This window comes from Camelus bactrianus, chromosome 11 (genome assembly GCF_048773025.1).
Source record: "Camelus bactrianus isolate YW-2024 breed Bactrian camel chromosome 11, ASM4877302v1, whole genome shotgun sequence".
In the NCBI taxonomy this organism is placed as follows: Eukaryota; Metazoa; Chordata; class Mammalia; order Artiodactyla; family Camelidae; genus Camelus; species Camelus bactrianus.
In genome coordinates, this window is record NC_133549.1 from 45,013,209 (window position 1) to 45,040,849 (window position 27,641).

The 27,641-nt window shown below is 34.4% G+C and overlaps 1 protein-coding gene across 1 annotated transcript in view; it reads right to left on the reverse strand.

The window, feature by feature from the left end:
* Positions 1-27,641, reverse strand: part of CC2D2B (coiled-coil and C2 domain containing 2B) — a 79,518-nt gene that overhangs the window by 41,955 nt on the left and 9,922 nt on the right. Inside the window, exons 8-17 of the mRNA XM_074373114.1 lie at positions 27,461-27,589; positions 23,550-23,759; positions 17,133-17,230; positions 13,164-13,304; positions 10,941-11,049; positions 10,640-10,743; positions 8,170-8,347; positions 6,843-6,993; positions 5,443-5,590; positions 240-378 (exon numbers count right to left, since the gene is read on the reverse strand). Of these exons, the coding sequence (XP_074229215.1) occupies positions 240-378; positions 5,443-5,590; positions 6,843-6,993; positions 8,170-8,347; positions 10,640-10,743; positions 10,941-11,049; positions 13,164-13,304; positions 17,133-17,230; positions 23,550-23,759; positions 27,461-27,589 (1,407 nt within the window). The remainder of the gene's footprint in view (positions 1-239; positions 379-5,442; positions 5,591-6,842; positions 6,994-8,169; positions 8,348-10,639; positions 10,744-10,940; positions 11,050-13,163; positions 13,305-17,132; positions 17,231-23,549; positions 23,760-27,460; positions 27,590-27,641) is intronic.

Sequence of the window (27,641 nt, forward strand, 5' to 3'; positions counted from 1 at the left end):
GCTGTTAAACAGTGGCAGAGTACTAGTCATCAGGCCTAAGGTAGTAATGATTTCAGTTGCTGAATTTTCTAGCTGCCTTTACAATGCTGTAAACTGGTTGAAAACTGTATTTGTCCTCAGATTTACCTTTAATGTCTCCTAGTACCTAGAAAAATATACTACAAACTGTGGAGGCATATAAGAGGGTAGAGTTTGAGAAACAGAATATATTTACAGTACAAATATTTGCTATAACTTACCATAATAAATTCCATTAAATCAGAATATTCTGGATTATTGGGGTCAATTCTGACTTCGTTTGCCCATTCAAAAAGCTTCTGTGCATTAATACGCCACGGAATTCCAGGAACACCTCTTGCACTTACATTCCTTAACACGCTAACATATAAAGAAAAATATTTTGTGAATTTGCATATAATATGCAGGTTATATGGGGTAAAACCTACCCATTCCAGGTATTTAAAGATAAAACTTATCCATCCCCTGCATTAAGGATAAAACACAAGGGTTAGGTGTGATACCTCTCCTGGTTCTTGTCACATTCTAACCTGTATCCTAGTGTTTTGATAAATGTCTATCCCCTCCCTTAAGAGACAAGTAAGCTTCTTAAGGGTAAAATCTGTAAATATTCATCTTTACTATTTAAAGTCCACAATATAAAAATAATCTTTATGTTGTATCTTTACAGTTAAAACATAATATAGAGTATGTGATACAATTAATTAGAAGTACGTGCCAGAAGAATATCTTTATTTGGTCATGTGAGGCCATCTTTGGAAGTTAGAGAGCTTATTATAAAAGACAGGCTAGATTCATAATGCAGCCTTAGAGAACTCAACTATAGGCCAAGTGCAGAAGGAATTCAACCCTAAACAGTAAGGGTTTCCTTTCAGCCACCAATTATCCCAGTTATTTCATCTCTCTCTTTATAGATAATTTGTTTCCTCATGTGGAATTACAGCAATTCGTATAAGAAGATTTTTAAGATCCTTTCTATAAAGTACTCAAGAAAAGTTCCAGTCCATAAACTAGGATTCCAGAAATATGGTTCTGACTCAGATTCAATAATGTCAGCCCAAATATGGATACACATTTTATACCACTTTCCATTAGCATCTATTCATATTTTTATTGATGAATCTTTGGAAGATATTGCTAACAAAGCCAATGCCTGGTATGATAGGATAAAAGCAAAACTACAACTAGGTAAAGTTTGAGTATTCTTCCCTTCTTTAATTCCTATGTCTGGCCTCACATATGAACTACTTTAATGTCTTTGTCCTAAGAAATCTCTAGGGCCTAACACCCTCAACATCATCATGTATCGAATTTTCCTTCTAATGGGAAGAATCTTAGCCCAAGTCCCTTAGAGAACAAAGGCTGAGCTACAGCTTAAATGTTCAAGAATAGATTAGGGAGAGTAAATTATCCCATTAAAGCCAAAACCAAACTGGGTCATAACTGTATTTTGAGGTAGTCTCCTGATTGCTGCCTCATAATAAACTAATAAAAACCTCAGAACAACTCCTGCCCTTGCTATAATGATTCCCCCAGATGTCCCTAAAGGTGTTTAGCTGCGGGCTATGGCAAAATTTCTCTGTCCTCTCGGCCCCCTCCTTCACAACCAAATGCTAAGCAAATAATACAATTCAGCGTCATTAAGTATACTCACAGTGGTGTACAACTATCATCACTATATTTCCAGAATTTTTCCATCATTCCAAACAGAAATTCTGTCCCCATTAAATAATAACTCTCCGTTCCTCCCTCCCCTCAACTTCTGTCTCTGTCTCTATGAATTAAGCAAAAAAATTTAAAGTTACCAGGGGGAAAAGACAGACTGTCTACAAAACACCAACATTTAGACTGACAGCGACTTACAAACAGCAATGATGAATCCCAGAAGATAATACAATTGTAGCTTCAAAGTGCTAAGGGAAGATAAATACCAGCCTCAAATTTTATGACCATCTAAACTATCATTTAAGAACGAGTTAAAAAAGACACCTGCACCCCAATATTCATAGCAGCACTATTTACAGTAGCCAAGACATGGAAACAGCCTAAATGTCCATCAACAGCTGACTGGATAAAGAAGCTGTGATATATGTATACAATGGAATACTATTCAGCCATAAAAACTGATAACATAACGCCATTTGCAGCAACATGGATGTCCCTGGAGAATGTCATTCTAAGTGAAGTAAGCCAGAAAGAGAAAGAAAAATACCATATGAGATTGCTCATATGTAGAATCTAAAAAAATTAATTAATAAATAAATACAAAACAGAAACAGACTCATAGACATAGAATACAAACTTGTGGTTGCCAAGAGGGAGGGGGGTGAGAAGGGACAGACTAGGATTTCAAAATGTAGAATAGATAAACAAGATTATACTGTACAGCACAGGGAAATATATACAAGATCTTGTGGTAGCTCACAGAGGAAAACAATGTGACAATGAATATATGTACGTTCATGTATAACTGAAAAATTGTGCTCTACACTGGAATTTGACACAATCTTGTAAAATGACTATAACCCAATAAAAAATATTTAAAAAATAATAAAGTTAAAAAAGAAAAAAAAAGAATGAGGAAAAATTATGTTTTCAGATATACAAAGACTAAACATGTTTGTTTCAAAACTGTGTTAAACAAATACTCTACACAAGAATAACTGAGATTGGAGGGGTGTGCTTAATGTGGTATTAAAACGTTCTAAGATTTTTGGTTCACTGCTTTATCTCTAGCTCTGTCAGCAGTTGTGAATAAATGAGTGGATGAGTGACTGAATTGGTGAATAAACAAATTCTTTACGATCTCCTCTGGTTCCATGCTCTGACTCTCAGAAGTCAGTCTTGCCTTTTGGAGCACACATCCCAGGTTCCTAGACCCACTGCTCATCACCAGTCCCTGGGCTCCCACAACTATAGAGCTGTGGAGGAGAGTTCTATTACTTCCCTCTCTGATCTCAGAGGCTCCAGCTGTAAAGCTTTACTTCTAATTAACTTCAGAAAGGGCTCTGAACTTTGAAAACCTCTCCTGCAATTCACTCCCTATTGAAACCTGTCATCTGTCCCAATCTTGCACAGAATTGCTTTCCATCTTTTGTAAACTTGAGTTCCCAAGTAACTGGAATGGTTAAGTGCAGCATCGCAGAAGCTATGAGAGAAGACTTCAAGAAGCAAAATGATGAGGACAGGCCAATGAATATGGCCAGAAGGGCCTTGGTAGCTTTCAGGAATAATTGAGTGGGGTTAGGGAGGAAATGTATGAATAAAAAGTGGAGGCAATGTGTGCAGACCAGCATATGAGGACCTGGACAGGAAAAACAAACAGAAAGAGTTTTCAGGGTTTAATCAAATATTTGGATTTTTCTTTGTGTTAAAGCCCAGAAGGATTCTTGGATATAAAATATGTAGCGCATAGGGAGATGGAAAAGTTGAAGACAATGTAAGAAAAGGAAATAAATATGTCAGCAGAATCCTATAAGGGACCAGGGAAAGTTCCAAATTATTTGTATAACAGCTTTAGAGTGAGAACAAACATCTGACTCCTATAAAAAGGCAAAGAATAGTATGAGGCAAGGATTAAAAACAGCTGCAGTTGGGACCATGCTAGGGAAATACTAAGAAACAAAAGAAAATAATGATTCAGCGTATTAAAAGCTTATTCACTAGCTCCAAAATGAATTACCTTTATTAATTGTCCATTTTTCTCCTAAAATGCCTTCCTCCAGGTCTCTAAGAAGATGACATTATATATTTAACAAAACAAGGACATCCATCAAAATTATTCTCTGTCTGCAGAGTGATTTCTGTCTCATTCTCTGCTTTGAAATTTCTTCTTCTCTAGAACCACAGCTACTCACCTGTGTTCTAGTTCATCATCTCCCTGACTCTGAAGGATCTCATACTCTTTCTAATATATTCTGGCTCTTTTCCCATGGATTTCATCACTTCTTTTTAGAACATAAGAGTTGCTCCAATTTTTAAGAAATCCATACTTTGATACTGTTATCTCTCTTATTTTCAGTCTCTTTTTCTGTCAAACTTCTTGATAAGTAATCTACAACCACTACCTCAGTTTCCTCAACATCAATTGTTGAGTACCACTGACATTTAGTTTAGGTCTTTTTTTCTAGTTTCTCTAAAATTCTTTCTTATTTACCAAGAAAAGCACTGATGGGACTTTCACTACGACACTGGCTATATGCCACTGGTTTTATAGACAGTGTTCTCATTGTTATTTTAAAAATAGTCTCTAATCTCAGTTTTCATTTCCTGTTTAATCCAAGTTATTTATAGCAATGTTTTTTTTAATATTAGTTTATTTTAATTTCAAAACAGACTATTTTTTTAGAGCAGTTTTAGGTTCACAGCAAAATTAATGACAAAATAGTTTCTGCAAGCCTCCCTACTCCTCACACATGCACAGCCTCACTATCAACATCCTGCATTTATTTACTATGTTTGTTGCAGTAAGAGTTGCATCTGTTACAATCCATGAACCTGTGCTGACCCATCACTATCACTCAAAGTCCATGGTTTGCATTAGGGTTTACTCTTGCTGACTTACATTACGTGGGTTTTGGCAAATATGTGATGACACGTATCCACAATTACAGTATCACACAGAGTATTTTCACTGTCCCAAAAATCCTGTGTGCCCTGCAATTCATCCTTCTCTCTTAACCCCTGGCAACCACTGACATTTTTACTCTCTCCATAGTTCTGCCTTTCCCATAATGTCATACAGTTGGATATAGCCATGTTTTTTAAAAGTATCTGTTTAGATGGGGAGGGGAAAGGCTATCTATTTGTTATCATCATTCATTAATTGTTAAATGATGAAATCTATTTGGACCTTTATATTTATCATTTAACTCAAACATGGCACAATATAAAAGCCAGCATTATCATTTTTATAGAATTTTACTGTATTTCTAGTAATCCTGTTTGTGGGTCTAGTCTAGAAAATACCAATTCCTCTAGAAAGTCCTGGGACTTGGATGAAATTTCTATGTCCAACAATTTCTTCCAGCAAACTGATAACGCACAAATGATTCTTTCATAATCCAGAGTGACTTGGAGATATAAAGTCCCCAGAAATAAAATCCTTGGGAGTCTTGGCTTTTGCCCACAATGTAAGGGCTATGGAACTGCCTCTCTCATCATCCATGTGACTCTAATCCTAAGCACCAAAGAGATGCATTCTCCTACATATAAAGAAACTTACTGACTTTATTTAAAACTTTATAACTTTTATTATAAATAAAATATATAAATATATTATATACATATAAGCACAAATAAAAAATAAAGCAACGTCCAAGTAAATTAAACCATTTGTCCTGTTCTTAGAGTTTTCCCTTTTGTAGGTTTGTGTGATGCTTTGCTGAGGACCGGCATTGTTTTTCAAGCATGAACGTTCATTACCTGCAGTAAGCAGAGCGTAATGACTGTGACACAGGTGTGAGAGGAATGCCATTTTCATCCAAGGCCCACGATAGAGAATAGCTTAGTTTTCCTGATGTCAAAAGACAAAGTTCTTCTGTTCCATTTCCCTCAAGAAGAAAGGGCACATCTGTTTATAAAAGGCATAAAAAGCATGCATTTTTGAGCATATTGTAGTGTTTTTTCCTAACTTTTACTTGTGCAACCCCAGGAACACAGATTATGCTGACCCCAGGCTCTAATCTTGGAGCTCTCCCTTGCCTCCCATCTAAGATTCTTCAAGGCAGACTGCTTCAAACGGACTACCAAAGAGAGAGGGAAAGATTTATCTGAACATATAGAGACGAACATCTGTATTTTCCTCTTCTTTTGACTAGTAGTTTTTAAACCATTCTTTCTGGGAGTGGCTTCCAGCAAGAAAAAAACACTGACAGCAGAAAAAGAGCTGCTCTGTGTCTTCTGTCTCTACATTCTTGAGTTTTCTCCCTCATTTCATTTTCTTTCTCAGTCTCCAGACAGCTTAACAATACTGCATGGGCCTTCTGCCAAGTTCTTCGTGCTCCCTAAATTTTTCCCTTTGAGTCTTTTCTCCTGGATCTCCACAACCAATGATCGTCTTCACCTGGACTCCATCTAAGTGGACTATATTCCTCCCTCATTTTCTGTCATTCTCCCCAGTTTCTTTGCCTACTTATTTTCTTCTCTCTCCTCCTTGTTCACTCATTCATACTCTCTTTTCACCAGATGGACACAGCAATTGCAAAACCCCTAGGAAGGTGAAAGAGAAGGGAGCTGGGAGAAGGAGAGGAACTACAGTGTTTGGTCAGACATGCTGACTTGTATTTAATTGCATGAGGACTAAAATCAATTGAAAACCAGAAATTGGCACAACATTGTAAACTGACTATACTTCAATAAAAATGTATCAAATAGTAAAAAAAAGAAAACAAAAAACAAATAAAAACATCCCTTCTTCTTTCCTCCCCTTTTCTCTCTTCCTTTCTCTTTCCTACTCTTCCCCCTCCCCTATGCAACTGAAAGATGAGTCAACATGTCCCAGAGCACCTTCAGGCTCTACTAAAGGAGAGGCAGAGGCAAAGCAGTCCACCCACGCAGGAGCAGAGCTCACATACTAGAAAGCATAGTGCTCTTGTCTCAGATGACCTGAAAAAAGCACAGGGACTAATTCCAAATTTTAGATTTCCCAAAGATCTGATTCAAGACAGTTTTTAAAAGTTAGTTTAATGTCTGGAAGGAGAATTTAATTCATTTTTAACCTAATACCATAACTATAGGATTCTTTACTCATATAAACAAGGGTCATTTAGGGAATGGAACTCATGAAGGAAATAGTGGGGAAGAAATACTTTTAATAAACTTACTGCTTCCTACTTCTCCATATGCAGGTATGACCAGCTCATCAGAGCTAAACTCTACATATTCCAAAACACTTTTGCTTTTCAGCTCTGTGTTGTTAAGTAAAGGTAAATATAGTTTTGCTAGTAAGGTTGTCCTTTTACTTTTTTCATAAACCTAAATGTAAAAGAAACAGTTGATAACTCACTGAAAGTACAACGTAGAAAAAATGAGGAAAGAATAAAGAAGAATGGTGAGAAGTAAATTAGAAATGTAGATTAGAATCTGCTGATCTAAGGCATATAGCTTTATTTTGCAATTTTTGCAGCTGCTAATGGTACGATTTATCCCTAGACAGGATTCCTTTCTTTCCCTGACTCTTAGTTTGTTAGGATTATGTGCTAACTGATGAGATGGTAAAGGATTCAAAATATGTATTTATCTATTTTGGGAAGGGGGCAGATTTTTAAACTTCAAGTGGTTGCATTATTATATCAAAATTTATTTTTGGTACAGTAGTAGGAAAGTACAGTCAGTATATTTTTAAATAGGAATTTCAACAGAGGTACATTTTAAGATAATAACTTGACAGCACAGATGAACAGAATGAATACAGCCTTTGATCAGGGATAGCTCAAAATTATTTTAGGCACTGTAACAATAACTTTGATTTAGATTTGTAATAATAATCTTCTCCTTACTCCTCAAACTCCACCCCACACTCACATACACAAATCTTTATTCTCTCCTAACTTTTCCTTCAGGTCTAGATGCAAGTTTAACCCTTATATTAGTCACCAAGACTTCTTGTCTAGACTCCTTTACTGTCTCTGATTTTTCTCCATCATCCTATTTTCTTTTTCTGTCTGTGCAGGAATTCTTACGGTGGGGTCTCTGGGCAGGGATCAGGGGTCTGGAGTATGTGTCTTCTTTCACCAGATTCTTTAAGTGATCCAAAATTTGAAAACAGATGAACAAATATATCAAAAGACTGAAATCACCCCAAGTCAGGGCGGAGGCAGTTTGGAGAAATCAACACTCACAATGGCTATAAAACTCATACTTCAAACAACCATCTTCCATCTCACTAATAAATGAATAATAATGCTGCACATCTAAGGTTGGTAAGAATTTCAGCAGGAAAGAATAGAAATATTTAGAACAAATCAAATAATTTTGTAGTTATAACATAAAAGATGAATTATAAATATGTTATAAATATCTTATTTACCCATATAGATTAGTCATCTCTTAATATAAAAGAAATCACTTCTCACATATAATAAATAGTATCTGACAAGAAATTTAAAATTACATATGACATAAGATACAAAATTAAATGACAATGCATACCTCCAAGCAAATTGTTTCAGGCCAATATATTAACTGAATATTGAAAATTTGCTGAAACATGACTTTAAAATCAAACTGTAGGGGAGATACTGAAGTGCAAGAAACCTGTTTATTGTTGTACAGTATTTTAATAAAATATTTAAGCTTCTGAATTTTGGCTCTCCTCTTTTGTTCATGCCTAAAAGTTAAACAAACTTTTAATGAATCCATGAAAAGCAAACCAGATATAAAATATTATTCTTTTCAAAATGTACCTCAACATATTAAAACATGATCAATTTAGAGGACAAATGTCATTGTTAAGCCCAATATCATTCTCTATATGTGGATAAAAGCCACTCTTACTCAGTCAAATGTTATTTTAAAAAGATACTTACTCAAAAATAGAAAAAGGACTAAAATCAGGGTAGTATAAATCATTCAGCTATTGATTTTACTAAATTATAACTTAAAGAGACTATAGCACTTACCCACTATAAGATGTCTTAGGAGAGGAGAAAACTGAGGGACTTAGGAACGGGGGTAGGAGAGTCTGAATCAAGAATTCAAAAATATTTTCACACACATACACACACACACACACACACACACACACCATGTAAAACAGTAACTTCAAGGAGGTGGCTCTAAGTCAACAGGCTTGCTGTGTCCTCTTAAAGGTCTTTGTGAATCCCTTTGGGCTTTAGGTTGTAAAGCCTTTTTCTCCAGGATGTTCTTTCTCTGAACCCAAAGATCAGACAGGCAAGCTAGTGAGGTTACTTTCCTGGAGCATCTATGAAAACACTTCAAAAATGGATCCATTCAATGATATGAAACTCCTAAACAGAGTCTTCCATCCATTCATTCATTCGTTCACTCAGCCAACATTTATTGAATGTCTTCTCAGCGGCAAGACAACTGACCTAATGATGTTTAAGACTTGATCCTCGATCCTCTTTTTCAGAGGGTAGAAGACCGGTTGGACGATAAGCCCTAGGTTGAAACATAAAACCCCCTTCCTATCTCCACCCTAATGACCCTATGGGCCCCGTATCTCCCTGCCCCCCGTACCTGCCCATCTTCTCTCTTATCTTCTGAGAAGGTTAGGGGACAAAAGATTACATATTCTTTTATCTCCCTCTTAGCTATTTTTGACCTTCCTCTCAAGTACCTTCGAACAAATAGTTTAGTAAAATTTGTCCTTTACGTTGCCCTCTGAAAGTAGTCTAAATAGTGAGCTTATGAACTGATTACGCAGATTTGTTAATTCAGGATTATGTTTATTTTCATGAAACTTTGCCTTTTTCTTCTCCTGTAAACTCTTTTTAATTTTTCTTTAATACCTGTACTCCTTTCATCTCTATCCTTGATAACAGTATATTATTCTTTTGTGGAGAATCAATTCTTACTCCACAGGACATTTTAAATGGATAATGACAGCCATGCCACATGATAGCAATAACTTTGAAAAGATATAAAGCATCATATTTCGCCTTGACTTTCATTAAGTTCTAGCCTAGGATTTCCAACATAAATATCTTCCTCCTTCTCTTTCTCCTCTTTACTTCCAACTTCCATCTGATGGCTCCTGTTCTCTTATCCTCATTTAGACGGTCCTTTTGTATGTGTGTCTTGCATAATAAATTATCTCGGGCCCTTTTTGGAAGTAGATGCAGAACAGAGAAAACACTGCTTCACTGCTGTACTGCTCTTGTCAGAGAGAAGGTCATGATAGTTGTGCCTTTGTCTCTGCTACTCTTTGTGTTCATTTAAAACTTTAAGCTCCTATTTATTCATTTAGTGAACACAAATATTTATTACGCAGCATATCTTCCAGCACTGCTAAATGATGCCCATTCACAGACTCCAAGACAAACTGGTACGGAGTGTCCCATGGGACAGAGACGCTGAAAGCTGTGCCTAGTTCAGGGCTCCAAGTTGCCATATCCTCCCTAAGGCGGATGAGATCCAAAGGCCCAGAGGTGGGAGGGGTGGGGATCGGCATGATGCCTGTTTACGCATGGACGTCCTAGGAGCAGGGGGAAAACCTTAAAGCTCAAGGAAGAAGTCACAGCTGGGAAGGAAAGAAGCTTGTCCTGTCAAAGTAGAAAATTCCCCAGAGGGTCCTTTCTATGAAAGCATGAGGGTCCTCCTTTAACAAGCAAGGGCGACCACATAATCTCATTTTTTTACAGTGGCTTTATATCCCACCATCTATACCTCAACAAAAATTACTACCGGAGCAAAACAAAAACCAGTCATCAAACCAAACTGATTAGTGTCCCACCTCAGTCATGAATTTCAAGTGTGACCACCATCCTTAAGATGAGGATAATACCATAGGGCTATGGTGGCAATTAAATATGCAAATATATTTTTTAAACTTAGCAAAGTGCCTGGCATATACTCATTTAAGAAATCTAACATTATTAAAAACAACACAACTACTAGACAATATATATTAATGAAATAATCCTGTAAAAATGCTTACAGTGAACACCTGGATAAGTCTGTTAATTCTGCTGTGAAAGAAAGTTGTGGCTTTATTCTTTCAATATCCATTTCATCAAATTCTGAAGCTAAATAAGAAGAGCTCTAGAAACAAAAACAAATATATAATTTACAAGGTAAGTTCATTGCTTAGGACAATTATTCTTAACAATTAAACTTTTATTTCTTATATTTTTCATTTTGTTGGGTAACTGTTACAAATACCAAGATTCCCTATTTTGCCAATTAAATATTTTATAACTAGTTAAGATGAGTTGAATGTTATTTTGCAATATAAATACCTCCTGTTTCTCCCCATTCTTAAATGCTTTTCCTTCAGTTTTCTTCTTAGTCTCAGGCATTTTTGACAGTTCTTCCTGTTTTTGTTCATCACATTTATTCACTTTCATCCTAATTAATAATAGAATTATTTAAAGCAGAAATAATGCAATTATTTGAGAGTTGTTAGTCATCTTGCCAATACTCTCACACACACACACACACACAATCTCTTAACAACAAAAATTGTACAGTCTAAGGAAATTGTCAATATGATAACGACTACTACTGCTACCACCACTGACTACTACCACCACCACCACCACTACTGCTGCTGCTGCTACCACCACTGACTACTACTGCTGCTACCGTTAGCGTCACTAACGACTACTACTGCCACTACTGCCACCAGCTAACCCTTCTATCTTCCATGATTCTGCTACTTCATTCTGCCACCATCACTTCATAAAACCTGCTCTAGTTTCTCGATCAGTAACCTCCATGTGAGGAAGTCCAATGAACACTTTTAGTCCTAGACTTAACGGATTCTTCAGAAGCATTAAACACTGTTAACTACTCCCTCCTAGTTAAAATACTCCCCTTTCTTTGTCGCTGTGGCAAAACAGTCTCGCTGGCGTTTCTCTGCCCCTCCTCTGCCAAGCCATCCAAACAGCTTCTCAAGACTTAGCTCCCGGCGCTCTCCTCACCTCCCGCTCCACCCTCCCCCTACGCAGTTCCATGCACTGGTGCAGCTTCAGTTACTGTTACTCTGCCACAGAATTCCACGTTTTTCTTTCTAGCACAAACCATACATCCAGCTGCCCTTTCATTCCTTTTTTAGGGATATCTCAAAGGCTTATCAATTTCAGTATACCCAAAACAAAACACAGGAAGAAAAGACAATCTGACCTTCGTGTCTAGGTCCCAGGTCTTCCTGTTGTAAGTACTGTCTTTCCCGTAGGCCTGGCTACAAGCTTATTCAGTTACGTACACAAGGTGAAGGCTTGTGGTGAGGTCACAAGTAACAAACTTAGCCAGGAAATGCAGTTCCCAGGAGCATCTTCCAACATCTTTTCTAGTTGATCAGAATGATACTTAGCTCAAGCTAAATACCCCATTTTAGGGTAGTAGGGGCTAGCTAGTCCTGCTGGGGCCAACTGGGGGGTTTGGGTTGGAAGTCTGTGGAAGCAATGTGGAGAGGCCGCCCAAGCCGAAGTTCACTGGGAAAGTTGAATGTTAAAGATCAAAAAGAACAAATGCAGAGCCTCCGGTGGGACTGGAGTTTAGAACTGAGAATAAGGCTAGGTGGCAGGCAATATTGGTCCAGAGCCAGTTCTGAACAAGCTTATGGCACCTGCGGCTCTGCTTTTCTGAAAGAGGGTTCATAATGCCTGGGTATATTAGCCTGGTGTAAAAGATTAGGGCCAAGTCAGCAAGTTTACATGAATTCAGAAATCTAAGATAAACAAAATTCCATGCTGCGTTAGGTTTAGAAACTGTCAGAAGCACTCCTGTTAAAAACCATGCAGCAGGGAAAAAAATTAGCAAAGCTAAATATCTTTCTTAATTGCTTGAAATTATACTAATGTTTCATAGTTTTGCGAAACAAAAGACCCAGGACAATGGGTTGTGGGAGGGAACCAGTTATTCCACAGCTTAAAACAAAAATAGTTTAAGTGATAAACAAATCAAGTTTTAAATTTGTAACTATTTCCTCTGTAGACATGTTTTTATGACTTATATGTTCCACCTAGAAGTATGATTGCTGGGTCTATGTTTAACTTTATAAGAAAGTGCAAAACCATTTCTGAAGTGGCTGTACCATTCTGCATTCCTACCAGCCATCAATGAGAATCCCTGCCTATCAGCATCCTTGCCAGCATTTGACTTTTTCCTTTCTTCTCTTTTTGTTTTGGATTTTTGCCATTCTAAAAAGGGTGTACCGTATCCCACTGTGGTTTTAATTTACATTTATCTGTTGACATAATGTTGAGCATCATTTCATATGTTCATTTGCCATCCATACACCTTCTTTAATGAACTTTCTGTTCAAATTTTTGTCCATGTTAAAATTGAGTTGTCTTATTAACTTGTAAGTACTGTTGATATATTCAAGATGCAAGTCCTTTGTTGACTACATCAAATAGTTGTCTAACTTCTGGGTTTTTTCCCAGTTACTGTGAATTCCTAATTATTCGTGGGCAGCTCCTGAGGAGACCTACAAGAACAATAGAGCAGCCACTCACCTCTGAAACTGTAACTTTATTAGGGTACTTGTAAACCCTTGCCGTTGTCGAAGGGATTTTATCTGTTTCCAAGTCCGTAATATACTGTGTAGAAGGGAGAAGTCCTTTTTTCTTTCTAAATCATAGAGCTGTTTTGTATTACTACAATAACAATGGTAGATCAAAAATATGTTAGTGGCTTAGACTGTAAGCCATTAAAAATGGCCTAGAAGAATGTATTGCACTTACTCTTCTGGATCCCCCACCTTCTGCTTTTTTTTTTTTTTTTTTTTCATTTTACTCACATTTTGATATAGAGAGTGAAATTCCTTTTAGAGAGTCATGCCTCTTTTACTTAAAGATTTTTCACATTTTAGCTCTGCTAAAATCCATGTATTTCCAGATTTTCTGGACATTCTGTAGTGTATTTATTACACTTTTTCCAGATTAACAAATAGAACCATTGCTTCAAGTTTTGAGATACTTTGCGTGATGGGGTAGGGAGCAGATTATTTGGATACTGAAATAATATACTGTTTAAAGATGCTTATTCTGGCTTCTTCACTTTGCAAACACATATAGTATGGCAAATTACAATGATTGATTTTCTTTTTTTTCCCCCTTTGTCTTTCAGCATTTCTGTCTTTTCTTTTTTTAATTGAAGTTTAGTCAGTTACAATGTGTCGATTTCTAGTCAAGCATAATGTCCCACTCATGCATATATATATATACACATTTTATATATATATATACACACATTCATTTTCATATTCTTTTTCATTAAAGGTTATTACAAGATATTGAATAGAGTTCCCTGTGCTATACAGAAGAAATCTGTTTTTTAATCTGTTTTTATTTATAGTGGTTATCATTTGCAAATCTCGAACTCCCAAACTTATCCCTTCCCAGCCCCAACTGATTTTCTAACGTTAAATCATCCTTGCATTCCTGGAATAAGCCTAGCTTTTACATTATTTGATAAAATTCTGTTCAGCGTATTTGTATCTATTTCACGAATGAAATTAGGCTGCAAAAATTTCTGTATTGTTGTTAGGATTTAATTTCAAAGATAAAATAACCTCATAAACTAAGTTGAGAATGTGGTCTTTTTCTACTCTTTGGGAGTTTTTGAAAAATAGAAGTTATCTTTAAATCAAAGGTTCTCAAGCTGTATTGTGCATTAGAATCACCTGAGGGCTTGTTAAACACAGATTGCCAGGCCCCACCCCCAGAATTTCTGATTCAGGAGGTCTGTGGTAGACCTGACAATTCACATATCTAACAGGTTTCCAGGTGAAGTTGAAGCTGCCCTCTGGGGACCACACTTTGAGAATCACCACTTTAAATATTCTATAGAATTCTAGTTTTGTCATCTGAGCCTGGAGTTTTCTTTGCCAAAAGGTTTCAAATTACTCATTTGATTTCTTTAACAATTATTGAATTATATATTTTTTTTTCCCTTCTTCTTCCTTATCTTGGATATATTCTAGTTAGTTGCATTTTTGTAGATATTTGTCCTTTTCATGTAAATGTTTATATTCTTTAACATAAAGGTGTTTAAAGTATACAGCATCGGTAGTAATGTCCCCCTTTTTTTTCCTTGATACTGTATATTGTGTATTAGTGCTGTTTCTTTTTTCATCAGCCTTGCTCGAGTTTATCAATTTTTATCAAATTTTTGGATTTGTTGATTCTATCCTAGGTTTCTTACTAACTTCTGTTCTTTTTATTTCATTTCTTCTATCCTTTTCCCTAACTTCTTAAGAATGCTTAGCTCATGCATTCCCCCCTTCTTTTTCTCTATGTAATTAAATAAAATTTCCTCTGAGAATTATTTTAGCTCCGACAAATTTTGATACATATTAATTTTTTATCAGTAAATTCAAAATATTTTCCAATTACCAATATGATGTCTTCTCTGACAGATTGTTGAGACATGTATTTCTTAATTTCCAAACATATGGAGATTTCCTAGCAACCTTTTTTGTATTTTTGTGTTGGGTTTCTGCACTGAATGATTTAAATCCTTTGAATATATTGAGACTTTGAGATTTACTGAGATAACATAAGGTCAACTTCTGTAAATGTTCCGTATGTTCTTGAAGAGAGTGGTATTTTGCAGTTGTTGGGTGCAATATTCTGCAAATATACCTATTAGTCAAGTTTATTAATCATGTTCATATCTTCTATATTCTGAGTTTTTTTGTTGTTTTTAGTTTCATTAATTACTAGAAGTGTGTTAAAACTGCCCCACACATTTGTGAATTTGCTATTTCTCCTTGTATTTGTCAAATTTTTCTTTATATATTTTGAAGCCATATTATTGTATGCTATATGTATATTATGTGTATGTACACACATGTGAATTAAATCATATATTCTCATGTGGTTTATTATCTCTAGTAAAGCTTTTTGCCTTAAAGATCTATTTTACCTTATATTATCATACTATGCCAGCTTTCTTTTGTTAGTGTTTGTATGGCATATTATTTCTCTTATTTTTATTCTCTTTCTATATCCTTATGTGCTAATAAATAACATATAAATAACATAATCAGATTTTTAAAAAATTATTTTAATCCAGTCTATCAATCTAGGTAAAAATGGATCACTTAACCCATTTAGATATATTTAGGTTTAATTCTACCATTTTCTTTTAAACTTTCTACTTGTCTCATCTGTTTCTATATTCCTTTTTCTCTATTTTTTTAACCTTCTTTTGATTGCTTGAGTATTTTTCATTATCCCATTTTCCTCTTCCATTGATTTGAAAGCTGTATCTTTTCATCCTCTTCCTTTAGAGATTGTAAGTTAGAATCTAAGTCCTTGATTTATCAAAGTCTAATGTTAAGCTTTACCTTTACTCTCCTCTTGGTCACTGCAAGTATTTTTAATCACACTTACCCTTCTCCATTGTTTACTCCATTCTAGAAGTTTTATATTTCAACTCTCTCTGTGTTTTTATATCCCATAAAACATCACTACATCATTACGTGATTGTTTGTTGAGACCTACATATCTACCATATTCTTTGTTTCTCAATCTGTCCTTCCTTATTCTGTGGTCATTATGGCCAATGACTGTTCTTTGCTTTAAGTTTTAATCTTATAAATAATACTAGTTTATTATTTTGTAAATACTGATTAATTCCATTCTATTCATTCACTCATTCATTTGACTAATATTTATTGAGTGCTCACTATGTGCCAGTACTTGTACAAGGCATATGTCAACCTTCTCAAGTGATATTGTTTGCATTTAACTAGGTTATTCTGGGAAACCAATTATTTAAAACATCTTGCCTCTAGTGGTTAAGAGTCTGTAGAACCACTTCAGGTAAATGGGCAGGGAGTCAGGGAAGTTCTTTAACTATCAAATAATTTCACAGACAGATAGCTGTAATTTCTTTGTACACAGTTTAATTTTCTACCCAATAAGTATCTCCCAGTGAGCTTTCCTGCTTTTGGAGATTCCATGACACATAATCATGTGTTGTCTTGGAATTATTTTTCCAGTTATTTCATTCTTTCCTAGTATCTCATCTTGTCTATTAGCCAATGGTTCCCAACTTGTAGACCACTTTTTAACAAAGGTCCTTACACTTATATGCTCTTTGAGTATGATCTTTAGACTGAATTAATGATAATATATCTTGCACATATGTGCGTGTGGACTAATTATCAAATATATACAAACACTTGAGATAAATATAATCCAAGTCAATTGAAAAGTATTAGTAAACCCATAGTAGTTTTTCATCGTTTTTTTAAATAAATAGATATTAAAACTACAACTACTTCCATGTGACACCTCTGTGATACATTTTTACACAAAAATAGGTCTTTACAAAAGGTTGAAATTATTGCTTCAATTACCTGAAGAGTAAAGATTTTGTCATTTTCTTATGTCTTCAATAGCATTGTACAATACTCTGTCTAAAGAAGTTACTTAGTAAATGCTTGATGAATACATGAATGGTATAAAACCTACCTTATCTGCCAATAATAATCCTGTAAAGATTCTGCGGTTAGCTGGCTTCTTTCCAAATTTTCATTTGCTAATTTGGTAGCATCTGTCAGTGCTTTAAGCTACAACAAAGAAAAGAGCCTTTTTGGCACATTTCATCTACTTGTCACCAACACTGCAATTCACCTGTCAGTCTAGGTGTATGCAGCAGAAGCCCAAGTGTATAACTTTTTGTGTATTACAGTCTTATCTTCCAAAATACATTTCATTTAAGCACTTTGGGGCAGAAGTGAAAAGACCCTCAATATTTGTCTAAGAAATGAACATTATACCTTGAAACTTCTCAACAATCAGTTTATCAGTTAATATAAGGAAATGCCAGTCAATCAAAATGACAGCTTGAGCACAGGAATCTACCTTATCTTCTACCTAAAAATCCCATGGTTACAGAAAAGATATCTGTCTATCTGTATCCATATCCACTGCCATCATCACATTCACATCTATATATCTCTCTATGAAAGAATAGGTGCATGCCAACATAGGAAAACAAGAAAAATAAAATCAAGAGAACAAAATTTGCAGAGGAAAGTAAAAAACAGAGAGAAACATCCACAGAGAATATCCACAGAGAAATAAAACCAGAGGAAACTACATCCTAAAACATGTGCAGAAGAAGTCTTTCACAGTTAGGGACAGTTTGTGGGAACTCCAAGACTATGGTCAACTAATACAGACTTCTACTGGAAGATAAAAGAGAAGACCTCAACAAATACAAAGACATGAAATGAGGAAACCCAAATTTTATAAAGATAAAACTTCTTTCAAAATTAATATAATAATATAATGCAATTACAATAAAAGTAACAGGATTTCGAAAAAATTCTTATCTTTTATTGAAGTGTAGCGATTTACAATGTTAGTTTCAGGTGTACAGCAAAGCAATTCAGTTATACATACACATATGTGTATATGTATATACATATATATATGTACATCTATATTCAGATTCGTTTCCATTACAGCTTATTACAAGAAACTGAATATAGTTCCCTGTGCTATACAGAAGATCCTTATTGTTTATCTATTCTGTATATAGTAATATCTATCTGTTAATCCCAAACTCCTAATCTATCCCCCCATCTTTCCCTTCTGGTAACCACAGTTTGTTTTCAGTGTCTGAGAGTCTATTTCTAGTTTGTAAATAAAATTTGTATTTTTTTAAGATTTCACATATAAGCAACATCATATGATATTTGTCTTCCTGTGTCTGACTTCACTCAATATGATAATCTCTAGGTCTATCCATGTTGCTGCAAATGGCATTATTTCATTCCTTTTTATGGCTGAGTAATATTCCATTCTATATATATATACCACATCTTCTTTATCCATTCATTTGTCAACAGACATTGAGGTTGTTTCCATGTCTTCTATTGTAAATAGTCCTGCTGTGAACATGAGTCTTTTCAAATTATGGTTTTCTCTGGATATATGCCCAAGAGTGGGATTGCTGGATCATATGGTAAGTCTATTTTTAGTTTTTTGAGGAATCTCCGTGCTGTCCTCCATAATGGCTATCCCAATTCACATTCCCACCAACAATGTAGGGGGGGTTCCTTTTTTTTCCCACACTCTCTCCAGCATTTATTATTTGTAGACTTTTTAATGATAGCCATTCTGACTGGTGTGAGGTGATACTTTATTGTAGTTTTAATTTGCATTTCTCTAATAATTATCGACATTGAGCATCTTTTCATGTGCCTTTTGGTCATATGAATGTCTTCTTTGGAGAAATGTCTGTTTAGGTTTTTGCCCAATTTTTGATTGAGTTGCTTGTTTTTCTGATATGAAGCTGTATATATTGTTTGTATATTTTGGAAATTAGTTCCTTGTCAGTTGCATCATTTGCAAATATTTTCTTCTATTTTGTAGATTGTTTTTTCATTTTTGTTTATGGTTTCCTTAGCTGTGCAAAAGCTTTTAACTTTAATTAGGTCTCATTTGTTCATCTTTGTTTTTACTTCCATTATTCTAGGAGCTGGTTTGAAAAAAAATATTGCTGTGATTTATGTCAAGGAGTGTTCTGTCTATATTTTCCTCTAGGAGTTTTATAGTATCCAGTCTTACATTTAGGTCTTTAATCCATTTTGTTTATTTTTGTATACAGTGTTAGAGAATGTTCTAATTTCATTCTTTTATATGTAGCTATCCAGTTTTCCCAGTACCACTTACTGAAGAGACTGTCTTTTCTTCGTTGTATATTCTTGTCTCCTTTGTCATAGATTAATTGACCATAAGTGTGTTATTTCTGAACTTTCTATCCGGTAAAAGGATTTTTAAAATGGAAGTTGACAAGCTAATTCTGAGGTTCAAAAGGAAGATAAAATCTTTAAGAATATGCAAAAATATTCTAGGAAAAAACAATAAGGAGGTATTTGTCTTTCCACATCGTAATTTAATAATTAAATAGAGTAATTTAAACAGGGCAGGACTAGACCAATATGGCAGTAGAATAAATAATTAGTCCTTAAACAAATCTACGTAAATATGTGAAGCCTATTTAGGATAAAGGCAGAATTTTAAATCAGTATGAAAATTATGTTTTTTGGAATATAGGCTCACCTTTTAGGGGAAAGAAATTGATTTGGAGCCTGACCTCACAAGACATAGATATAAACTCTAGACAGAATTAAAGGCTAGAAATCATACACATATGTACACACAGATAATATATCATATATATATACTATTAGCAGAATATATAGAAAGATATCTTTATAATTTTGGCCTACCAGATACTATTGGTTGCCCTTGAATGATCATTTTTCTTGGCTGGTAGGACCTCAATTTTGTTCAATTGCTCAGTCTTCTTCCATGTATTTCAGAAGTAAACACTGATTAGTCTAGCCATTTGTAGCAAACTCGTTTTTCTTGCTAGTGACTAATTTAGGTATGATCATATGATGTAACTCTAGCCAATGAGACATGAGAGGCTATCTGCTGAGGTGTGGGAGAAAGGTTGGAAAGGACTCTTAAGGTGAGACTCTAGGCTGCACATTGTGTGTCTGGCCAGCATGCCTCCAGCTGGAGCAGCCAGCCACTCTGTTAGTTCCCATGAGAAGAGCTAACCAAGTCAACTTGTTGAAGATGAAGATTAAAGAGGGAAAAAAGCCAGGGTTGTTGATGATATTGTTGAGCCACCAAATTAACCAACTCTAGAGCTGCCCTAACTTGGGACTTTTGATATCAGAGGTAATACCTTTTCCTTATTGTTTAAAGCAACTGAGAGAGTTCTCTGTGAATTGTAACCAAAGGTATGCTGACTGACACAAGTCTCAGGAAGCTTAGCAAGTGAACAACAAAACCCAATTCCCAAGAGAAAGGATTAACAAAATTTGACCTCATAAAATTTTAAATATTTCCAAGAGATAGGAAAAATGAAGTTGAAAAGCAAGTAAAATGGGGCAAGAACATATAAAACCTATTCAAAAGACATATGTCTCTCATGGACTTATATCCAGTGCATGTGTATGTGTGTGTGTGTGTGTATAATATATATAATATATACATATTAAAACTCTTACAGAGTACTTAAAGATAAACAAAGCTACAGAAAAATGGGCAAATAATATCAACAATTGGTAAGTACTCTGGGAAGTGCATTCTGTCCTGTACTGCCAGTGGAAATTCAAACTGAAAACCTTTTTTGGAAAGGCAATTCATTACTCTGAAATAAAATTTAAACTTTATGCAGTCTTACTCTTAACCAAGAAATTTCACTTCTAGGAATCTAGCCTACAGAAGTTTTCACATATGTGCTCAGATATATAGGTATAAGGATGTTCATTGCCTCACTATTTGTAATCATAAAAAATGGAAATGACCTAAGTGTCATGAATGGGGAACGATTAAACATATTAAAATATAATTAATTAAAATACAGGTATATTATGGGTCTATATATAGTGGAATGGAAAAAGCTCTGAGATACAGAATTAATTTTTAAGAACCAAGTTGCCAAATAATACATATGGGAAGATCTAATTTATTTTAAAAACCATTGTGGCATACATATACAGGATACATGGAAAAGAGAACTTGAAAGTTATAGTCCAAACCATGAGGTAAAAATTAAAAGTAGGGCTCAAAAAGACACCTGCACCCCAGTGTTCATAGCAGCACTACTTACAATAGCCAAGACATGGAAAATAGCCTAAATGTCCATCAACAGATGACTGGATAAAGAAGATGTGGTTTATTTATACAATGGAATACTATTCAAGCATAAAACAACAACATAATGCCATTTGCAGCAACATGGATGTTCCTGGAGAATGTCATTCTAAATGAAGCCAGAAAGAGAAAGAAAAATACCATATGAGATCGCTCATATGTGGAATCTAAAAAAAAAAAAAAGAACATAAATACAAACAGACTCATAACCATAGAATACAAACTTGTGGTTGCCAAGGGGGCGGGGGGTGGGAAGGGACAGACTGGGAGTTCAAAATTTGTAGATACTGACAGGCATATGTAGAAAAGATAAACAAGATTATACTGTATAGCACAGGGAAATATATATAAGATCTTGTGGTAGCTCACAGAGAAAAAAAATGTGACAATGAATATATGTATGTTCATGTATAACTGAAAAATTGTGCTCTACACTGGAATTTGACACAACATTGTAAAATGACTATAACTCAATAAAAAAAAAGTTAAAAAAAAATTGAAGTAGTGCTTTCACCCTTTTAAACTTCTATACTGAATCTTTTCCAATGATAATGTATTCCTGTATTACTTGAGTAATTAAAAAAAAAAAACTAGAGGCAAAAACAGTAGAATTCTTCATATCTGGGAATCCTTCCTACTCTGTCATACAGAGTAAAATACTGTTTACAACATTTCTCCTGGTTCCTTACGTGGGATTCACAGTCATGTAAAGAAACATATTCCAGTTTAAGAATTCCTTGGATGTCAGTGAGTCTTCTACTACTTTGAACTTGGTTTGAACAAGCAGAGCCACACATCTCACACCAAGGAACTAAAAGGATACATAAATTATAAATCAGTATTTCGGCAGGAGACCAATGATACACGCTGCAACACTTGGCCTTTTCTCCTATTTCCTACTGCTCTTCTCCTCTTTCATTTTAGAAGGGCATGCACATGACCTACCAAATTTCTCTTTTTATAACCTACCAGGAGATTGGAAAAATGCCCAAAAGAGAAGAAATTGAAGAGAAGTAAAAATCAACTAAGAAATTACTTTTAGATCCTAATAATAATAATGATGGTGATAATAATAATAATAATAATAATAATAATAATAATAAAACATATTACAAATAATGATCCAAAATGTTATTTTATACAGAGAGCCATGCTACATGAAAAACAAACATAGTTGTAATATATAGTAATAGATAGCACTCTAGTGAAACAAAATTGATATTGCTAGATCAGAATTTAAAGATTATACATTATTGTTGGAGAACTGTTTATAAAGTAGAAATCTATAAATCAAATTACTTTTTCAATGACCTACAACTTAATTTCAGAGTTGGTTCCTCCATTCATAAAAATAACGGTCATACTAAAAGTTAGAATACTCAATATTTGGTTTAGGAAATAGTTTGACATTACTAATGCATGGTCTTCATCTATTACATTCTCCCACACAACTGCTACATGAAAATTCAATCAAATGGATTAAGTCCCGTGGTTTTTGCAAAAAGCAGCTATATTAAGATACAATTCATTTCCAGCTCATTGGAATGTCTTGGTGATTCCATTAAGCTTGAATATTTAACTAAATACTTTGCTAAGTATTTATTTTTTAAATGTATTCATTAGCCAAATGAGAGCTACAAAATATTTTTTCAGAGAGAACACTTGTTAACAAAACTCTCATGTATCAGTAACTCAGCACAGAGTTTAGATGAGAAGTACAAATTCATAAAAATAATGAGCGGGTACTCCTTTATCTTTAATTAAGCTTTATATACCCTTTGTGATGTCATTATATGACTATCTGGATTAATCATTCTCAGACTAGGACTCTTCATATTTGATAGTAGATTCAAAATCACTAATATTTGTATCAAAAACACTTTATTACAAGATTTAAAACAGCCAGTTGGCTCTCTTAAATATTTCAAATACTCTTCCTGAGTCATAGGACCAAGAATACCATGATTAGCAAAGCATCTGTAAGTGCTAAATATCCTGCAGGATATGTTTAAGGCTGCCTCCCTGGCCAGTCAATTCCACAATTTCTTTTCAGTAAAACTGAAATCAACTATTAGTTTATTTGGTTAAATATTTAAAGTGCTAAGGGAAAATGTTCCATTGATAGCTTACTCGGTACTAAGAAGTTTGTTTTCTGTTTTAATATTAACGGTTCAGCTCTGTAAATATAACAAAAGCCATTCTCACCTTCTCATAAAGCAGCTGAGGTAAATTCTGTTGCTGCCTGTCCTGAAAACACTCATAAAGTTGGAGAAGCCTAGCACATAATACGTGTTCTTGATTGAAGAGAGGATGATGACTGAATTGCAAACCCACAATGTTGAGATCTAATTGATACATTTCCCTTTGACCTTCCATTTTGTTCCTAATAGAGCTTTCCAGATCAGATTTCACTGCCTTTTAAAGAAAAATATTTACACAATATTAATTTGATTCTATTCCTCTTGAAATTAAGTAACTCCTTATAAAAATAAAACGTTAATTGTAAGAAAATTAAGAGATTCAGAAAAGCAAAAAACAGTAATTTGATCCTTCTTCCTTGAAATTGATTATGGCCCTTGAGTTTATAAAATACATTTATGTTGCACCATTTTAATCATCTTGCTTTAAATTACGGTCATCTACTTTACTACTGTGTGCTGGTAGAAGTTGACTTTTAAGTTATAAGCCCCCAAATAATTTCCTATAGGAATGCTATGACAAATGGTGTTTAGAACTGGTGGGTCAATAGTTCACTATGTGATGATCTAATAGTCATCTGTGGGCCAGAACTGAGAAATGGCAAACCCTTATTACAACATTGTTCTTAAGTGAATATATGTTGGCAATCCCCTGGAAAATTCCCTGGAGGAGCCTGGAACTTCTAAGCAAATGCTACCTTATAAGAAGACCATCTTTATATATGACAAAGTCTCCATTTGGATACTAGTTTGTGCCTAAATTAGTTGAAGTCTGGAGGCCTTATATTCAAAATGATTCAGCTATGTTTTAGTACACTACTTTGAATTTTAGCACATACGTCTAAATATGCATGTGATTCGTTTTTTGTGATGCAATTTGAGATGCAATTTTGTGATGCAATTATAGTGGGTTACTCAGTATGTACAGCCTAATTCATGAATGGCTAGCCACTCTCAATATGAGCCAAGATTGCATTCACAAAAAAAAAAAAAAGAGAGAGAGAGAGAGCATGAGCCCTTTCCCTGGATCAGTCTGAAGTAGCAGAACGTGCCCTCCATCCTACACCATTGCTTACACTTGCTGATATACTGAAAAAACTTCTGTCCCACCCCTAACCTGGTGTGACATATCCGGTGCTTCTCAAGGACTGCAGGTCACCAGTATGATGCCTACATCTCTCCCTCCCTCCTCTCTCCTGAGCAAGATAACAGTCGTAAAGTTTGTTTTTGTTTTATCCTTATCTTGTAAGTCTCTATTCTCAATGTAAGGACCAACTTAGAAGGGAAAACTTGCACTTAATTCCACCTATAAAATTCAGTAATTGGTAGTAAACTTGTTGTTAATCAGGCAAAACCACCAAGGAAATAAACAGTTTCAGTTTTAAATAACCAAATTATAAATGAATAATTGGAAATTAAAGTTGCAATAGAAACTAATGAGATTCAGAAGTAAGTGGAAAGTCATCTTCAGAGTGCTAAAAGCAAAATAACTGCCAACCTAGAATTTTAGACCTAGCAAAAAATATCCAGTATTACTTTTTTTTTTTTTTTAACTTTAATGTTGTGGTGGAACTTCTCCATTGGACTCTCAGACCTCCATAATGGCACTCTTGTCCATGGGCGACTGTCAAAATCAGTGTTCTTTGGAGAGAAAGACAGTAGAAAACTTGATTTGCTGTGATGATGATGTCATTCTTCCAGTTTTGCTCTTTTTATCAAGATTGTTTTGATTATTCAGGGTCCTTGGTACTTCTATATGAATTTGAGGATTGTTTTCTATTTCTATGAAAAACATCATTGGAATTTTGATAGGGATTGCACTGAATATGTAGACTGCTTTGGGTAGTATAGATAGTTTAATAATATTAAGTCTTCCAATCCATAAACACAGGATGTCTCTCCACTGGACAGTTTTTTATTTTTAAAGAAATTATGTCTTTAATAAAAAACATTCCCACCAATAAATTTCTAGGTCAAGATGGATTCATCAGTGAATTCTTCCAAATATTTAAGGAAGAAAAAACAAAAATCTTACACAATTCTCCCAGAGAAGAGAAAAGAGTGAACATTCCCAAAATTGTGTTGAAGTCAGTGTAACCTTGATGAAAATCTGACAAGAATATTGCGAGGAAAAAAAAAATAAAGACAAATTTATGTCAGGAACACATACGCAAAAATCCTAAGCAAAATATTAGCAAATGGAATCCAGTAATATATAAAAAGAAAATGCATCACAAATGGGGTATATTTCAGAAATATCTGAAAATCGGTGTAATTCATCACATTAAAAGTAAAGAAGAAAATACTATTATAATACTTAATAGGCTTAGAAAAAGCATTTGATAAACATCAACAAACATTCATGATCAAAATCTTCATGTTCTAAAATTTAAAAGTGAGACAATTAATTAAAGCTTAAATGCCTTTGTACGGTAAAATGATAAAAGATTTTCTTAACAGCAAAAACATTTACTATATTTTTAGAAGATCCTGAAAGAAATGTATAAGAAGTATACAGATAAAAAATACTACAACATAGGAAAGATTTTTTTTTTAATTTTTTAGATTCTCTGGGGAAAAAAATCAGAAGTTGTGAAGAAGGAAAGACAGCACGTATCATATAGAATGAAGATCCTCATGTGATACATAAAGACAAGGAGACCTCCAAAATATATATATCTCTTTAGTTTAGGGAGAAGCCTCATTTCCTCTGTAGGCTGAGATGTATCAGCCTCATGAGGAACAAAGTGTCCTTGCTGTTAAAATGTTGCAGCTACTAGAATATGCAAGGAATACAGAAAGCAGTTGTGAAGAAAAAGCATTAACTACAGAAAGCATGTACTTTCTAGAAGAGCAGAAGTAACTTACAGGTTTAAAGCAACAGAGGGAATAAAGAACATAAATACAGCTATAGATACAGTTGACCTTTGAACAACATGAGTTTGAACGGTGCTTGTCCACTTACATGTGGATTTTTTCAATAAATATAGTATCTATATTTTCATTTTACAGATCTTTAAACCAAGTGTGGGGAAAAGTTGGTTTTCAATTAGAGATCACAATGTATGAATCAAAAGAACTAGGGTTTGAGCCCTGATTCTATCCAACCAGTTTCAGCTTCCTGCCCTTGGGTGAATCATTTATCAATGTCTTTATTTCTGAGGCAGAGAGAACAGTATGCACGTTTTTGACTTCATGGAGGTTGGTGCCCCAAATGCCAGGTTGTTCAAGGGTCTACTGTATTTTGAGCAGGTACTATTTCCACTTTGTATCTATCAACCTCTGTATTTCTTATATATGGAATGGTTAAGGCAAGTGAATGAGCAACTAAGTTTTCGTACGTAATTCTGACTTACAATTTTTTCAAGCCAAATTATTAATATAACTATTTCTGTCTAAATATTTCTTCTTATTAGGTTAATGGACTGTTAATTTTCATAATGTCTTTTGGAATACTTATTAAATTTGTTTCCTTGATTATAATATACACTTACTTTTGAAATTTACAAAATAGAGTATAAAAAGGAAAATAAAAATAATCCTATGTCCTACTATCCAGAGATAATTGTTAACTTTGATACATTTTCTAGTCTTTTTAACTATATACACATATGTATGTACTTACATATTCATTGATAAATTCACTCATTCATTCATTACCTATTTTTATAAAATTAGGATCATACTAAATTTTGTATTCTGCTTTTTGTCACCTTACTATTTTGAGCATTTCCCCGTATTATTAAATATTCCTTGAAAAAATAAATTTAATGGCTATTTAACATTTCATCATAGTTTTTGCCTTTACTAGACTTACTAACATCTTTAAAAGGTGAATTAGCACACAGAAAATAAGTACATAAGTTATAATTGATATTATAAGAATTTTGACCATAATCACAAACTGCTGTTGGTTACCTTCCTGTATATGGTTTTCAGTGCTGGATTTAAAGGTTCCTTTCTTATGTTTAGTCTGAAATTCCATGACCGTCTAATAGGTGAAGGTAATGACATTATTTCTCCACTTTCTTCAAACCAACACTTTCCCTATCAAAATATTTAAGAATATAGTTATTAAATATTTCACTAAAAACAAACG